This window comes from Schistocerca americana, chromosome 5 (assembly GCF_021461395.2).
Source record: "Schistocerca americana isolate TAMUIC-IGC-003095 chromosome 5, iqSchAmer2.1, whole genome shotgun sequence".
Taxonomy (NCBI): Eukaryota; Metazoa; Arthropoda; class Insecta; order Orthoptera; family Acrididae; genus Schistocerca; species Schistocerca americana.
The window spans coordinates 471312275-471330943 of NC_060123.1; the positions used below are offsets into that span (position 1 = coordinate 471312275).

An 18669-nucleotide genomic window follows, 5' to 3' on the forward strand; every position below is an offset into this window, starting at 1 on the left:
TGGGAATCACTGTCAATGATGTACAGGTATTTTCATTAAGTTTTGCTGATGATCAAGCTATTATAGCACAAGATGATTATGACCTTGAGTTCATAATGCAACAATATCAGGAACTGCAAATGAGTCTAACAAAAACAGATAATTTGGTGATGAATAGTGATGCTAAATTTGAAATACACATCAATGACAAAGCAGTTATGAGGCAGGTAGATAAATTTAAATATTTTGGGGCACGTATTGATAAAAATGGATTGGGCCATACAGAATTCCGCAAAGCAGAAAAGTGTTCGGGTGTATGAATTCTTTTTGGTGGGATAAGAATATTTCCAACAGCAATAAGAAAAGAGTAGGTAAGATAATGCAGAATGTCAAGAATTGAAAGAAAAACTGATGATGAAGTCAGAGCTAGAATGATGGCAAATAATACAGTGATAGAATTGAAAGAAAATCATTAAAATGGTACTGACATATGATGAGAATTCCAGATCATCGGTGGGCAAAGATGATTTAGGAATGGAAACCACCCGGCAGACATAATCATGGAAGACCACGACGTTCTTGGACAGACCACATAAATGGAGTAATGGAGCATCATAACATCGACAAGGAAGATGCGCTGGATAAAGAGGCTTGGTGGTGGATAACAGGAATGCAACAAGATGTTGTTATTAATTAATCTTTGTATTGATTAATGCTGTAATAATAATAATGATGATGATGATGATGATGATGATGATAGTTTGTATCAACATGATACTGTACCTTGCCATAAAGCAACATCTATGAGGTGGTGGCTTGATGACATTAACATTCCTGAAATGAGCTGTTCTAGTCAGAGTCCTGACCTGACACTAATGAACACCTGTGGGATGAGTTAGAATGTCTACTTCTCTTCAAACCCAAATTTCGAATGCTACTACATTCTTTGGCTTCGGATCTTGAGGAAGAATGGACTGCATTCCTCCACAGATATTCAGACAACTGAAACTTCCTGGCAGATTAAAACTCTGTGACAGATTGGGACTCGATACCGAGACTTGTGCGTTTCATGTGGAAGTGCTCTACTAACTGAGCTACCTGAGTGCACCTTACAAGCAGTTATAACAGGTGTATTTCCACCATTACCTAATCTCCTACCTTACAAACTTCACAGAAGTCCTTCCTGTGAAACTTGCAGGTCTAGAATTCCTCTCTTTCAGTAGTGCTAGTCCCACAAGTTTCTCCGTGAGAACTTCTGTGGAGTTAGGAAGGTAGGAGATGAGTTACTGGTAGAAATAGAACTCTGAGGAAATGTCATAAGTCATGCTCAGGTAGCTTAGTTGGTAGAGCTGTTGCCCACAAAACGCAAAGCACCTGGGTTCAAGTTCCAATCCGGTACACAGTTTTAATATGTAATTTAGTTTTATATCAGTGTGCACTCCACTGCAAAGTGAACATTCATTTTGGATTCAGACACCTCTTTGAAAGTGTCTGCGGCAGAATTAAAACCGTCATAAAGGAGATGGGTGCAACACCCCCTATTAATGTGTACCAGTAGGTACCTGAATACTTTTGATCAGATAGTGTATAATCATTAATGGTTTTTGTTGATGATAACAATGTTTCAGCTGAACTGTGATGTACATAATGACAATACTAGAAACAAAATTAATATCCCTGCATACTTTGCCTTCTCCTCCAGGGTTCAGGAAGGAGTTACATACTCTGGATGGTGAGATGTTTGTTTAACAAGTTCCCATCAAACCTAATGCAAGAAATGGGAATTACAATAAATTCAGATGAAAATAAATTGAAAGCATAGCTCATTAGCAACTATTTCTACTAATAATGTGAAAGGACTGGAACATTGTTACCTTCCTGGCAAGTAGAACTGTTTGTAATAAAGTTGTATGACAAATAATAATGTGTTATAAATAGGACACAGTATTTGTAGATGTCAATGTTTTCTTTGACAAATACCTTTACAATCAAGTGAATATTAAGCTAGCAAGAACAGATAAACAGTAGCTGTATAATATATTAGTCAACCACAATATTATAGTACCTGGGAGATAGGACTTATTGTGAGTTTTCATCATGATATTTCATGAAGAAATGTGAAACACTTGATAATATATGCACAACTGTCTTGATATCATTCACAGTGTGATGTGTTTTCCTTAGTCACTGCTGAACTTGTTTACTGTAATGTCATTGTGTGTTTCCTGTAACAGCCATGTGAGGCCAAGTGCAGTGACATGATCAAGTAATACTAGCAAAACCACCAGTGCTTTGCAATTGCTAAATATGTGTGGGAGTCTGATATACTTACTGATCTCCTCCTTAACCTCTCTTCCATCTCCTCTCCCCTCTCTGTGTATCATCTCCTCCTCCTCCTCTTCCTCCTCCTCTCTATCATATCTTCTCCCTATCTCTCTCTCCACATAATCCTCACTCCTCTATTGTCCATTTCCTCCTCCCCTCTCTCTATGTTCAGTTCTCCCTCCTCCTTCCATTTCCTTTTCACCCCCTGTGACTGACTTTGAGCCTTGTTCATTATTATAGACAACAAAGCCTTGATTGGGAATTGACATCACTTGAAGTAAATGGGTAAATCGGTTGAGGTCATTGGTATGTGGGGTATGAGAGACCCCTCCTGCTGTCGGATCTGTGAGGATATTAGCTTCAGTGATACTGTTTCTTAGTTTAAATCTGCAAGAGGATAAATGACAAATTCAGACCATTCAGATTCCATAGTAGTATTGTTTTTACAAGCACATAAGACATAAATACAGCTTTCCTGCTTTCTGTTAAATCAGACTGTGAGGAAGAAAACAAAAAGTAAGTAAGAGATGTCTTCATTTTTTTGTTTTTATAAAGGGGAACAATTTGTCTAATGTAACTTTTAAGGCTTTCCCGGCGATCTAATGACATCTTAGGTTGTCGGGTGTTCTGCCGGATATCAGCGTCGTACTTGCACGATATTTCGGTCACGTCGCTCGTAACCTTCATCAGGTGTGACCTGAGATTGCTCCTCGAGTGGACCTGGTCCAGTATTTATGCCTATGGCCTTCCCCCTCCACCAACGGCTGCAGGCGCTTCCTCTGTGGTCTGCGCCCATTCCCTGCGACCTGCTGGAGCGTTGCTGCTCTGTTTTCCGTCCGCTGCGGTTCTAGGTGTTCCCTCTGCGATCCGCGCCCACCAAACCCGCTCCTGGGGGTTTCATCTATGGTCTGGGCTACCAAGCGTTCCCCCTGCGGTCCGCGCCCGCTCACCACGACCTGTTGGAGCGTTGCCGCTCCGTTTTTCATCCGCTGCGGCCCTGGATGTTCCCTCTGCGGTCCGCGCCCACCAGTCCCACTTCTGGGTGTTCCGTCTTCGGTCTGGTGCGCCTGGCCGTCCGTCAGGGGCTCGTTTTCCATCTCCATGTCTCGGGTTCTTCTGTTTGTGTAGTGTTGCAGCTGGCCCCATTGCTCCTTTAACAATTCCAGAGCCGGATTGCAGGCTCTGCTCAGCTGGTACCCTGTGTCACGGTTCATAAGATCGTCAGCCATTTTAATTTCTATCGATTCTCTTATAACACTGTCCCAAAATCTGGGTGTTTGTGCTAGAATCTTGGTATCCTCATACTTCATGGCATGATCTAGTTCTAGACAGTGTTCAGCAATGGCTGACTTAGTCACCTGTCTTAATCTAGTGTGCCTCTGATGTTCTTTGCACCTGATCTCCACAGTTCTTGTCGTCTGGCCAATGTAGGACATGCCACATTGACAAGGTATATTGTAAATCCCTGGTTTTCGTAACCCCAGGTCGTCTTTGACACTCCCCAGCAGTCCCCCGATCTTGTTGGATGGACAGAAAACACACTTGATATTGTGTTTACGGAGGATCCTACTGATTCTGGCAGAAATAGAGCCAGCATAGGGCAGATATGCCACCTCCTTTGCTTCATCGTGGTCTTCTTGAGCAACCTGTGGTATAGTGGCTGGTTGGAGTGCCCTCTCAATTTGTCTGTCTGTGTATCCATTCTTGGAGAAAACTGTTTTGAGACGTTCTCTCTCTATAGGTAGACTCTCTTGGTCTGACAGGGCACGTGCTCTGTGGACCAAAGTCTTCAGAACTCCATTCTTCTGTATAGGGTGGTGACAGCTGCTGGCCTGCAGATATAAATCAGTGTGTGTTGGTTTTCGGTACACACTGTGGCCAATTGATCCATCTGCTTTCCTCTGGACTAGTACATCCAGAAATGGCAGCTGGCCATTCTTCTCCAGTTCCATGGTGAACTTGATATTAGGGTGGCATGAGTTAGGATGTTCAAGAAACTCATTGAGCCTGTCCATCCCATGTGGCCAGATCACGAAGGTGTCGTCCACATACCTAAAGAAGCATGTGGGTTTAAATGTGGCTTTCTCCAATGCCCTCTCCTCAAAACTCTCCATAAACATGTTGGCAACCACAGGGGACAGTGGGCTGCCCATAGCTACACCTTCAGTTTGCTCGTAATATTGGTTACTGTACAGGAAATACGTGGATGTCAGTGTATGACTGAACAGGTCCAACAGAGCACCGTCAAATTTCTCTGCAATCAGTTCTAGTGAGTCCTTCAGTGGGACCCTGGTGAACAGCGATACCACATCAAAACTAACCATGATGTCTGAATCTGTGATGTTCAGTTGCTTATGGCGTTGCAGGAAATCTTCTGAGTTGCGGATGTGGTGAATACATTTCCCCACATATGGAGACAGGAGACCTTTCTAGTACTTGGCTGTTGCGTACGTAGGAGGCTGTTGTGTACAAGGAGGGCGTGCCCCTATGTCCAATTGTCAGTAATATTGGGGCACCTACGTACACAACAGCCAAGTACTTGAAAGGTCTCCTGTCTCCATATGTGGGGAAATGTATTCACCACATCCGCAACTCAGAAGATTTCCAGCAACGCCATAAGCAACTGCACATCACAGATTCAGACATCACGGTTAGTTTTGATGTGGTATCGCTGTTCACCAGGGTCCCACTGAAGGACTCACTAGAACTGATTGCAGAGAAATTTGACGGTGCTCTGTTGGACCTGTTCAGTCATACACTGACATCCACGTATTTCCTGTACAGAAACCAATATTACGAGCAAACTGAAGGTGTAGCTATGGGCAGCCCACTGTCCCCTGTGGTTGCCAACATGTTTATGGAGAGTTTTGAGGAGAGGGCATTGGAGAAAGCCACATTTAAACCCACATGCTTCTTTAGGTATGTGGACGACACCTTCGTGATCTGGCCACATGGGATGGACAGGCTCAATGAGTTTCTTGAACATCCTAACTCATGCCACCCTAATATCAAGTTCACCATGGAACTGGAGAAGAATAGCCAGCTGCCATTTCTGGATGTACTAGTCCAGAGGAAAGCAGATGGATCAATTGGCCACAGTGTGTACCGAAAACCAACACACACTGATTTATATCTGCAGGCCAGCAGCTGTCACCACCCTATACAGAAGAATGGAGTTCTGAAGACTTTGGTCCACAGAGCACGTGCCCTGTCAGACCAAGAGAGTCTACCTATAGAGAGAGAACGTCTCAAAACAGTTTTCTCCAAGAATGGATACACAGACAGACAAATTGAGAGGGCACTCCAACCAGCCACTATACCACAGGTTGCTCAAGAAGGCCACGATGAAGCAAAGAAGGTGGCATATCTGCCCTATGCTGGCTCTATTTCTGCCAGAATCAGTAGGATCCTCCGTAAACACAATATCAAGTGTGTTTTCTGTCCATCCAACAAGATCGGGGGACTGCTGGGGAGTGTCAAAGACGACCTGGGGTTACGAAAACCAGGGATTTACAATATACCTTGTCAATGTGGCATGTCCTACATTGGCCAGACGACAAGAACTGTGGAGATCAGGTGCAAAGAACATCAGAGGCACACTAGATTAAGACAGGTGACTAAGTCAGCCATTGCTGAACACTGTCTAGAACTAGATCATGCCATGAAGTATGAGGATACCAAGATTCTAGCACAAACACCCAGATTTTGGGACAGTGTTATAAGAGAATCGATAGAAATTAAAATGGCTGACGATCTTATGAACCGTGACACAGGGTACCAGCTGAGCAGAGCCTGCAATCCGGCTCTGGAATTGTTAAAGGAGCAACGGGGCCAGCTGCAACACTACACAAACAGAAGAACCCGAGACACGGAGATGGAAAACGAGCCCCTGACGGACGGCCAGGCGCACCAGACCGAAGACGGAACACCCAGAAGTGGGACTGGTGGGCGCGGACCGCAGAGGGAACATCCAGGGCCGCAGCGGATGAAAAACGGAGCGGCAACGCTCCAACAGGTCGTGGTGAGCGGGCGCGGACCGCAGGGGGAACGCTTGGTACCCCAGACCATAGATGAAACCCCCAGGAGCGGGTTTGGTGGGCGCGGATCGCAGAGGGAACACCTAGAACCGCAGCGGACGGAAAACAGAGCAGCAACGCTCCAGCAGGTCGCAGGGAATGGGCGCGGACCACAGAGGAAGCGCCTGCAGCCGTTGGTGGAGGGGGAGGGCCATAGGCATAAATACTGGACCAGGTCCACTCGAGGAGCAATCTCAGGTCGCACCTGATGAAGGTTACGAGCTACGTGACCGAAATATCGTGCAAGTACGACGCTGATATCCGGCAGAACACCCAACAACCCAAGATGTCAATTTGTCTAATGGTTTAAACCCTCTACTACCTGTATCATAGTTACAACTGACTGAGAAAAGTATGCGAAACCCCACATTTTCACATTAAGTTTTGAAATGTGGATAATTATATTCCACGATAATTATTATCTATAAAGTGACTGTGTAAAAGTAGTCCTTTTTTCACTGAAACTACAAAAGTGAATAAAAACAGCATAAAACAACGTAATACATAATTGAACAGACACAAGTTACAATTTAGGTGTTCGATTTTTTTAGTTGCTACTGTGGGACCTGTTTTTTCAACTGACAGGAGAAATTTTAGAAACCACTTAAACGGTGTGGAAATCTTTTTTGTTTTTCATGCAGTGAAAAAATATGTTCATTCTTGACTGACTGACACTTATTTCTGTCTAGCTAGTGTTCTCAGTGTAAGATTATCCCCATCCATGTAAGTGGCTGCCTATCATAGAACTTGCCTTAGGCAACCTAAAAGATGTTAGAGATGCAAAGGCACCCTTAGTTGCACTTCCTTATTGCGACCCCCACCTCTCTCTCTCTCTCTCTCTCTCTCTCTCTCTCTCTCTCACACTCTCACTCTCACACACACACACACACACACACACACACACACACACAGAGGCTTAGCTTAGCACCCCACTGCTTCGCTCATATGGCCTGCAGAAATGTTGTTCTTTTTACTTAATTGAATTTTTGTGTTCACAAATTGCAACACCTGCAAAGCTTTTCATGCTAATTACTGCCATATAAGCATGGTCTTTTCCAAATGTACTTCAGACCAAAAAGCAATTTTGGAAACAGAAGTCCAAAGTTTTGTTAACCATGCCTTTTGTGTTCTTGTGGAGATACTTCCATAGCAACTTTCATCCCGTAACAAATATTTCTTAACATCTAACGGAGAAGTGAAACACCAGTTTTCATAAATTTAGCTTTAACATTTTTTTAGGTAATAAAATATGTTCTTAAAAATTTTCATCCCCTATTGCACTCCCTTAGGGGTTGAATTTCCAGAAACACTGAAATACACATTTTTTTTAAAAAAAATTCTAACTGAGAAGTCAAATACCATTTGTCATAGATGTAGCCTTAAAAATCCTTTAGTAGTTTTTCAGTAATTATTTATTTTCAGAAAAACTTTCACCCCCTTTTTTTTACCCACCTTACTGGTTGAGTTTCTAAAAAATGCTTAAACACTTATTTATTTTCCGATTGAGAAACGAAATTCCAGTATTTGTAGTTCTAGCTTCAAAATTTCCTTAATAGAGACATTGTATGTATTGTATTGTATGTTAACCGGGGACCTAGAAACCATGGAGAGGCTCCGTCCCCGCCGCAGCCGCAGTGGTCCGCAACTCCATGGCGAGTATCGCAGTCCACTTCACCCCTCCACCGCCCCACACCAAACCCAGAGTTATCGTGTGGTTCGGCCCCCGTTGGACTCCCCGGGGAATGTCTCACACCAGACGAGTGTAACCCCCATGTTTGCGTGGTAGAGTAATGGTGGTGTACGTGTAGGTGGAGAACTTGTTTGCGCAGGAATCGTTGACATAGTGTAACTGAGGCAGAATAAGGGGAACCATCCCGCATTCTCCGAGGCAGATGGAAGACCACCTAAAAACCATCCACAGACTGGCCGGTTCACCGGACCTCGACACAAACCCGCCGAGCGGATTCGTGCCAGGGACCAGGCGCTCCTTCCTGCCCGGAAAGTCATGTGTTAGACTGCACGGCCAACCAGGCGGGCTAATAGAGACATACTGTCAAAATGCCTTTCATCCCCTATTTCAGACCCTTAGGAGTGGAATTTCAAACAATCCCTTCTTAAACAGTGCCTACAGTATAAGATCCACACCCTCTCCAGACTTACAGTTTCTGTCCTTGGCAATTTGGGTTGGGCAGTAATGAGTCAGTGAATTAGTCTGACCCTATTTCAGCCCCATAGGTGTTGAATTTCCAAAAACAGTGAAACGTATTTTTTCATCTCGAGCAGATGCCGAACGCCAATTTACAAAGATTTATCTCCCTAGTTCACCTCATTAGGGATCCGATTTCCCAAAACACTGAAACTCATATTTTTAAATTTGTAACTGCAAAGTCAACTGCTAGTGTTCATAGATGTAGAATTAAAAATATTTTAGTAGTTCTTTAATAATGATAAATTTTCAGAAAAAGGTTTCACCTCCTTAGGGTTAAATTTCAAAAAGTACTGAAACATGTATTGCTTTATTTCTGACTGAGAAACCAAATACTAATTTTTGTATGTCTGGCTTTAAAATTGCCTTATAGTACGTATTAAAAAAAAAAAAAAACTCTTCATCCCGTATTTCACCCCCTTAGGGTTGGAATTTTGAAAAATATCTTCTTAAACGATGCCTACAGTATAAGATCTATACCTCACCAAATTTTAAGTTTCTATCCATAGCGATTTGGGCTTGGTGATTGGTCAGCCAGGACATTGCCCTTTTATACATAGATGCATATGTGCATAAGATGTTAATATTGTTGATTCCCTTCAACAAATTAATTTTTGTCACACAAATACTTGAACAATTCAGAGATTTTCGCATTGTCACTTATACGTGACCATCTCTTGTAAGTATGACGTAATGCTTGTGTAATTAACTGACAGTAATTATATGTCGGGCCAAGACCTGTACCCAGAATCTTCCCTTTTGCTGGCTATCAAGCATGAATTGAAACCATCCTCATGGCCTCAGTCCTGCCAGTACCTCCCTCCTACTTCCCATACTTTCCAGAAGTTCTCCTGCATATCTTATGACACTAGCACTTCTGAAAGAGAGAATGTCTTACGCAGTGGCTTTGACACAACCTATGGGATTGTTTCCAGAATGAATCTTGTATTCTTTTATGGAGGGTGTGCTGTTTTGAAATTTCCTAGAACCTTACCTTTTGCTGGCAGTTCTCATAGTGACTGAGCTTGCCATCTTTTTCAGCTAGTCTTTTTAACGTTAACTCATTTATCTACATTAGCGGGCACCAGTTAGTTTATATGGTGATGTAAATACTGATCTGTATTTAGTCTGTTGTCTAACAATATACATTTATAATCAAATTGCTTAAACCCCTCTGTATTAATGTTGGAACTGATTTTATGTCACCCCCCAGTCTATTCAGTTTTTCTTCCACATTGGATTTGCACAAAAATCTAGTCTCCAGTAATCTTGTTAGTGGTCAGGTACTGATATTGAGTGCAGAATTCAGCTGCAAGCCAGCAAAAATATATGCTGAGTTTTGTGTTATCCTAGTGACACACTATTAATTAATTAATTATTTTTTTCCAGGTGACAATGAATCTGGTAAGACAACACTGATAGCAAAACTTCAAGGAGTTGAGGATCCAAAGAAGGGCTCTGGTTTAGAATATGCTTATATTGATGTGAGAGATGAATACAGAGATGGTAATTATAAAAGTTTATGTATATGCACGAGTTTACCTTTATAACTATATCATGCTAAATTTGGTCAAGATTCAGAATGCAAATGTCCCATCCTTAAGAGGCCCGTACTTCTCGAGTAATTTGCACAAAGCTTCTTATGGGTAGCATGTGTAATGGAGACATGTTGGACAACTCAAGTAAACAAACATGTTCACTGACTGGCTGAGACACAGTTTCACTTATATCAATAAGACTGCACTGTTTTGATAATGATTCTTAGGGACGATGTTTTTGTAACATTGTGGTTATTTTGCACAGCAGAACAAAATGAATTGTTTCAAGCTTTAAATGATTGCAATAACATTAGTTTTATTTGTGTTACAGTTAATATAAGCAAATTTTTATTGATAGCATATTATGTGGAATTCAGGTGGTTGGATTGAAGTAATTCCCCCATTAAAAATACCTTCACAAGCCAATAGTCTTAAGCTGTTGAACGCTCAGAAACAATGCGACTCGTGCACACAGTACATGGTCCCCAATGTGGTATATGCGATCACAGTGCACGCCAGTTGCAGTTATCAGCTGTACCTGGCTCACAAATCACACTATTTACGAAAGGGGCTAACTTAAAAGTCCTATATGAGCTCTATTAAAATGTACTTTCCTGGCTTGCCGATACTCTCGTCAGCTTACTCTGTCTGTAAATAAAAACAGTGTCCATAAAAATGTTATAAGGCAAAAAGGAAAGTACCATGTCTGCTCAATGAGGACATTGGCTTATTCCATTACAAATAGTGTGATGAGAGTTTCAATAATTATCCACGCAGGGTAAACATTATTTCATCATTCACATTTTTGAATGAAATCCTAAGGTCATTCTTACTTGATTTCTGTTCCTACTCAGTAGAAGAATCTCTACGTGTGAATTACAAAACTTAAAAAAAGGGGCAAACTATCTTACTGCAAGTAGTGCAAGGTGTCCTGTCAATCAAGGCAATCGAACAAATTCGCCCCTCAAACATAGTGTCCTAATATTTACTCTTAACATCGAATATTATAATATATACTTAAATAACTAATAAGAAAGTATCAAAACCTAGAAAAAAGTGAAGCTTTGAAGAAAAAAATTTTTGTGTGCAGTGGGACTTGACCCATTAACTTTCCTCCATCTTGCTTCAAAACTGTGATGCTATTCGTTGTGCTACCGTGACATTGGTCAATGTTCAGCTGCACGTTGAGAATATCTTACATGCTAGATATTGCTCTGCATGTTCAGCAAGTCTTCCCAACATGCTATTCCATGCTACGACGTCAGAAACTCGGCACACTCAATGCTCAGCATTCAATAGCATGGTCCACATGCCGACGGCTTGAGATCAGCTGTGACAGTGTACTGATCTGTAATGGCGATATGGGTCACACTATAAACGCATGCATCCTGGACTGTGAGCTGTCCTTGGTCAGCATACTAAATTTATGTTGACAAAATATGATCAGTTTGACGGATCCATATAATTTAAAAAAGCCTTGGTTGTGAGTTATGACATGTTGGCAGTCTGCTTGTGGAACAACTGCACCTTGCATTGTAAGCATGAAGCTGGAGGCAACTGAAACCCTGGCTGATAAAGCATCACAGTAACGATGGCGTCTTCCACCAGCTTCACATATGACAACAGTGAAAATTAACATATTCCTAGCAATAAGCATTTGACATACCTCCCCTTTTGGACCTGTCATTCAGTAAACAAACAGTATGTCTAGAGGCCCAGTCCTTTCCAACAGGAGGGATAGGGTCCCAGTGGTATAATATATGAAGCAGCAACCATAAATTACAAGTAGTTAAGCTGAAAAAGGCTGCCTGCAGTAATAGCTGTTTGGCCATCCAGATTTAGGTTTATTATGCTTTTGCTGTGGGATGGTTCCTTTCAAAGGGGCACAGCCAAATTTCATCTCCCTTCTTTACTTCTCAGTGTGTGCAGTGTCTGCTTACTGTTCACACCACCACCTCTACCTCGACACTCTTAACTATATTAAATTTGCCTTATTTTAAAGCATGGCTGTAAACAGCAGCTGTAAAACAATAATCTTGGAAAGGATGAAAAAATCAGCCAGCCATTTGCGCAACACAGGTATATTGGAACCCTTGATGTAGGTTTCAATAAATAATTTTACAGTTTTCATGAGGAGGTGCAACATACTGGTTACAAAAGGTTCAAGTAAAAAAATAATGAATGTAGATAAAATAATAGAAGCAAAGGGTACACACACATTTGTTACATCCCGTGCTGAAAAGGGCATTAAAATAAAGCTGTTTGGCTCTTGTCAAGTAAACATTCCCCTCAAAAACAATACAACAACAAATCATGGCCATCAGATGACATCAGTGTGAACTTCATGGATACAACTTCTCAACTGCCGAATGTACAAGGCTCTGAAGTTAAGATAACTTCTGTATGGAGGGCACTGAAAATTTTGTTATCAATCTCAGAATTGGTCTAGACAGTATGAAAATGGAAGAACCTCTTAAAAGTTAGGATAGCACATGAATGCAGTAACACCATACAAAAAGAAGTCACTAATAGGGATAATATAGGTACTAAAGAGCAGAAGGTAATTAATAACATTAATTGCAAAATGAAAAACAGTAAAGTATTAATAACAGTCATATAAAAGGAATTCAGATCCAACCTTTAATCAAAAGAGAATTGTTTAAGTAATACTAAAAAAAATTATTGGGAAATTTCAAAAGAAATGGGTAGTGAATATGAATCTCAAGCCTTCTCTTTGGAGAAGCCAGTTTAAGATCCACAAGAACAGACATCCAATGTACCAGACTGTGAATAGTAAAGGTAGCACTCGTAACAAGTTAGCTAGGATGATGATGATGATGATGTGTCGAAAGCAACTAAACTACTGCATCATCAGTCCGTTAGCTAGGCATTTACACACAAAAGTTAAAGAATCCTTTACTTTTTTTCCTTTTTCTTTGCAAGTAGCTTAGATTTGATACACAAATAGGAAATTCTAAAATGCACCTCTCACACACTCTGAAAGTAGTTTTCATCTACTAAGCAATTAACCTCGCTGTGTTTATGCTACTATCCCCTGAAAGTCTACAGAAATAAAGTAACCAAAACAATTGTAATAATGGCTATGAGCCACTTTTAGACAACCAGGGCCCAGTTACTAAAAGGGCTAAAAAATTGTCAGTGCTTAGTAATAATAAAAGGAAGGAAAAAGGGGAAAACGAAAAGCTTAGCTATTTTGTGTAATATTTCATACAGGTTCAGCCTCCTCTTTAACTAAAAAATATGGCTGTAAGGTTACATTTTCTACCAATAGTAGTCCAAAGAAAAAAATCTAGTGCACACGGGGGTAAAGATCCTTTTACCTACTCAAGTGTTTACAAAACGTTGTGCAACAATTGTCAGAGGTTGGATAAACTGGAACGGCGGACGTTCAAAGTGAGACATCGAGAGCACTTGCTGGGCAGGGGAGGGGCTATCATATATAATTCCACCTACACAGAGCATTTGTTAAATTCTGAACATTCTCCAAGAAAACTAGAAGAAACGGTAATCTTGCATAAACAAGGGAAAGGTTATAAATTAGATTTGTTGGAGGAAATTAAGATTTTTTCAACATTTAGCTAAGTTTTATCGTAAATGATCAGCTGCAACTGAATAAGAATTTCCTCAGCAGTTTAAGATGTTAGTCATGGCAGCTTAGCAATTGTTTACTGGCTGCGTGTACATGTCAAGGATGTCGTTTTCCTCAAACACATTCCCTTAAGTTACTTGTCGAGCACTAGATAGTTTATGTCCAGTTGCTATACCAAAACAGAGATATCGTACATTCACAACTATTTTAAGACATCATGTAAAATAAGATGTCTCCAGAGTTTTATTTAGAATCTAAACACTACTAGCTGTACATTTGTATATGAGGTACAATAGTTTATGTTGCTAGAGAAGGAAGTTATTTCCATTGTGCCTGTAATTGTTTTAATGACATTATATTTTCACATAATACTTTCTGTTGCAGTGAGTTTTAAGATGTGTTATAAATAATTTTTTTATCAGCATCATTTAATTTGTAAAATATTTCATGCACTGAATTGCACTGGTTAAGGAAGGCCTATAATTTATGATAATGATGCACTGTTGTATTTGTCAATTATTGGCCATAAACTACTCAGCATGAGTATGCGAGCCTAATTGTGCGCTACTTTATTTGTCACACTTATTTGCGCATTTCTTGTGCACTCTATACGAAAGTTGCCTTAGCTTCAGGCCTTAGTACATTAGTCAGTTGACAAGTTGCATCAGCGAATTACACACTGATGGCATCTGACAGTCATGACTTATTTTATTATATCTGAGGTGAATTTTTACTTGACAAATGCCAAATGGCTTAATTTTAAAGTACATTTTGAACACAAGATATGACAAGCAAATGTGTACTCATGGCTTCTAGTATTTTATCTGCATTTGTTATTTGGTGTACTTGAACCTTTTATAATCTGTGTAATTTCTAGAAGTTTCATCTCCTTCTAAAGAAGATAATTTTATAATGGAAGAGATCAGAATGCTTCAGTCCTAAGCCACAACACAAGAAGTAAATTTTACAGGAGACCAAAATAAGGATTTGGACAAATTTAAAAATCAAGTAAATAAATTTTAATGATTCAAAGTATGCTTACATTGAAACTTCCTGGCAGATTAAAACTGTGTGCTGGACCAAGACTCGAACTCGGGACCTTTGCCTTTCGTGGGCAAGTGCTCTACCCAAGCACGACTCACACCCCATCCTCACAGCTTCACTTCTGCAAGGACCTCGTCTCCTACCTTCTTATGCTTACATTACTGCACCATCTTCTGAAACATCAAGAGACCACATCTGCAGTAGATGCACCTAGCTATACTCAGTTGATACATAGTGAAATCTCATTTCTCTAGACAGTGATGCTTAGGCTTGTATCATTCTGACGTCTTAAATTGGCAAAACATAGGTCAATAGTTCTAACAAACCTGTCATGCAACTGGTTGACTGATTTCACTCCCCCACCCAGAGCTCCTTATTTTGGTGTTCAGAGAGAGCACTAAGTTACAGGATTAATATGTAGTATTAATCAAAATACAGCAGCTCATTTTTTAAAATTTGTTTGTAATGTCTATTATTGTAATCATCCTTATTGTAAAAATTTGTTTCAGACCACACACGTTTAAGTGTATGGGTCCTGGATGGTGACCCAGCCCACTCTCACCTCCTCCGATTTGCGCTGTCGGAAGAGAGCTTCCCACATACGTTAGTCATGTTTGTTGCTGCCATGACTACCCCTTGGGGTATTCTGGAACAGCTGCAGACATGGGCATCTGTACTGCAGGACCACATTGACAAACTGAAGCTCAAAAGGGATGAACTACAAGAGTACAGGCTTAAATGTATGCTACTGAAACAGTCACTTTTATATTTTAAATATATATTAGAATCTTTGAACAGTTTTTTATTGGAGAATTATGCTTTAATTTTGATAGTTGGTTTGAGTTGGCAATGCTGCAAGCATAAAAGTCGAAGTAAACAATAGTAATAGACTTGTTGATATCTTCATCACATTAATAGTATCTTTGGTATCATCATACGGGTTTTTATTGTCTTCCAGTATTTTCTGTAGCTTTTATAGCGAGGCAGCAGGAAGAATTAGCTCTACAGTACAACTGCAGATGTGTCAAAGAGAAATGACGATTGATTATGTATGTACTCAAATTCAAATGAAAATGTTGCGAGCTGTAAAATTTGAATGTGACAGTTTCTGTTTGTACCATTACTTTCCTCTATTCAGTTACAGGTAGCTAGGAGCTACAGAAAATGTATTGGGGGGGGGGGGGGCGGGGGGGGGGGGGGGGGGGAGAAATATGTAAACACAAAAAACAAAATGCATTGCTGTGCCTAATGAGGTGTGAGAGAACTGTTGGCATTCAAAAGAGCTTCCAGTCATCTCAGAATGGATAAATACAGATCCTGTATGGTTTTCAAGGGAATCTTATAACATTCTTCCTGCAAAATAATGGCAAGCGCAGGTAACAATAATGGATGTGGACAGCAGTCATGTACCCTTCTGTCAAAAGTAGACCACAGAGGCTCAGTAATGTGATGTGGTGACTGTGGCTGGTGAAATGCAAAAACTCATCCTCGAGCGCTTAAAACAAGTCCTCTATGATGCATGCTGTGTGAACAGGGGCCCTGTCCTCTTGGAACACAGCATCACCATTCAGGAACAAACATTGTTCCATCGCGTGGACATGATTAGCCAAAATTGTCATGTAATCCTTGACAGTAATGCAGCCTGAGTAACCATGGAGCCTCTGAAATATCATGATATGGTTGCCCAATTCATCACTAAACCCCCACCAAGTTTCACTTATGTGATGTAAAATTGGCCAAGAGTTGGAAACAGTGTGAAACGAGACTCGTCCAAACAAATGACATCTTCCATTGCTGCTTAGTCTGGTTGTGTGGCACATTTTCCTGTTAAGGGCATTTGCGTCACTGATGTGTAGTTTCGGAATTCCATCTTGCTCTACAATTCTCAGCTTATGGAGCTCCCTAGATGTTTTCTTGGTGCTGATAGGGTTTGCAAGTGCAACATTCAGTTCTGCAGTGACTTATACACATCATCATCTTATTTTTCGTCGCAATCCTCTTCAGTGACCGCCTGTCACCAGCACTCAGCAGGCACTTTTGTCCACATTGAGGCTTAGTGGATGATGTTTTTCTGTTTTCCTAGTATGTGGTATAAATTTTCAATATGGTGTCTCTTGAAAAGCAAAACACTTTGGCTGCCTTGGTTATGGAAGCACCCTCAATACGAGCATAAACAATTTGGTCATGTTCAGATTCATTTAACTCCAACATAATGGACTTGCAACCACACAGAACATTGTTCTGACCATGACGTGACACTTGCAATGTATTGAGGACAATGTACGGGTACGATTTGTTATCAAATACAACAGCAAGAGCTGCAGGCTTAGCATCTCTGTGTATGTACAACCATGCATTTCTTGCAGTGTTTCTGTATTTTTTTCACCAACCCTTGTATGTTGTGCTCTAAAGTTGTTATTAATCTAATAATAATTCCTGCTAGGATAACTGCAGAAAAGTGTTAATAAACAGTTCTTTTGCTTTTGAATAGATGCTTTTAAGAAAGAAATATGTCCAAAGAAGTTGCTTCAGCCGTGTAAGAATTGACACTCAAGCCTTCACAGTGACACCGTATTGAATGGCAAGCACCAGGATGGAAGCCACATGACATTCATTTATTTACTGCATAACTTCCCAGTTAACTCAGCTGAATGCTTGAAATGCTCATGAATATTGATAAAGATGAATGATTAATCATATTTAGTTCTCTGCTGTACATCATTACTTTTGTAATCTACACGTGAAATTTCAAAAGGTTAAAGAATCAGTAATGTTATGAGAAGGAAATTTACTACTCACCATATAGGGGAGATGCTGAGTCATCACAGATAGCCACAATGAAGAGACTCTCACAATCATAGCTTTCAGCCATTAAAGCTTTCGTCAACAATAGACAGACATATGCATGCGCGCACCCACCCACCCACGCACGCACGCAAGTGCAAGTGCAACTCACACACAAGACTGTAGTCTCAGGCAACTGAAACCACATTCCAGCCTGGATTTTCCATTGTTTAATCAGTAATGTTAATCACTTGTTGCAAGTGTAACTTGAATGGCCTCTAATGTATTGCCATTGAAAATTCTCTTTAATAAACATCAGGACTACTGATGAATATTTTGGAAGTTGTGTTTGGATGGTAAGCATTTTCATTTCCTTAGTGATGAATCTTAATTTATTACTCAGTCTGGTGGATATTTATTAAAAATAACATTGCTGCCTGATACATGTTAAGTCTACGTTATATGTACCATCTCATAATCACAAAGAAAGCTGTATTTAACAAAGTTTGAAACAAGTGTTTTCCACTTAGCATTACAAACAGCTTGAAAACTTAGATGCAGAAAATGGGAGTAGTTTTCTGTGTGAGAATTGATAACAAAAATTGTAGGAATTGTTAGAAGAAACTTGTTTCCTTTGGAACAAAAATCTTACTAAAGACTAGAATTCTTTCCAGCTTTGCTACAAACATTTCGTCTATATCTACATCGATATTCCGCAATCCACGTTATCATGGGTGGCGGAGGGTTCCCTGTACCGATATTAGTCATTTTCTTTCCTGTTCCACTTGCAAATAGAACGAGAGAAAACTGACTGTCTATATGCCTCCATATGAGCCCTGATTCCTTGTATTTTGTATTTGTGCTCCGTACGCGCAATGTATTTTGCTGACTGTAGAATCATTCTGCAGTCAGCTTCAGATGCTGGTTGGCTAAATTTTCTCAATTGTGTTTCTTGAAAATAATATCATCTTCACTCCAGGGATTCCCATTTGAATTCCTGAAACATTTCCATAACATTTGTGTGTTGTTCAAACCTATCAGTAACAAATCTAGCACCCTGTTTATGAATTGCTTCAATGTCTTCCTTTAATTCTACCTGGTATGGAT

At 40.4% G+C, this 18669-nt stretch overlaps 1 protein-coding gene across 2 annotated transcripts in view; it reads left to right on the forward strand.

Annotated features, from left to right (window-relative positions):
• The window catches only part of LOC124615822 (cytoplasmic dynein 1 light intermediate chain 2), a 117058-nt gene that overhangs the window by 40724 nt on the left and 57665 nt on the right, over positions 1–18669 (forward strand). For both annotated transcript variants that reach the window (XM_047143962.1, XM_047143963.1), the window contains exons 3-4: positions 9976–10092; positions 15288–15518. In XM_047143962.1, the coding sequence (XP_046999918.1) occupies positions 9976–10092; positions 15288–15518 (348 nt within the window). The remainder of the gene's footprint in view (positions 1–9975; positions 10093–15287; positions 15519–18669) is intronic.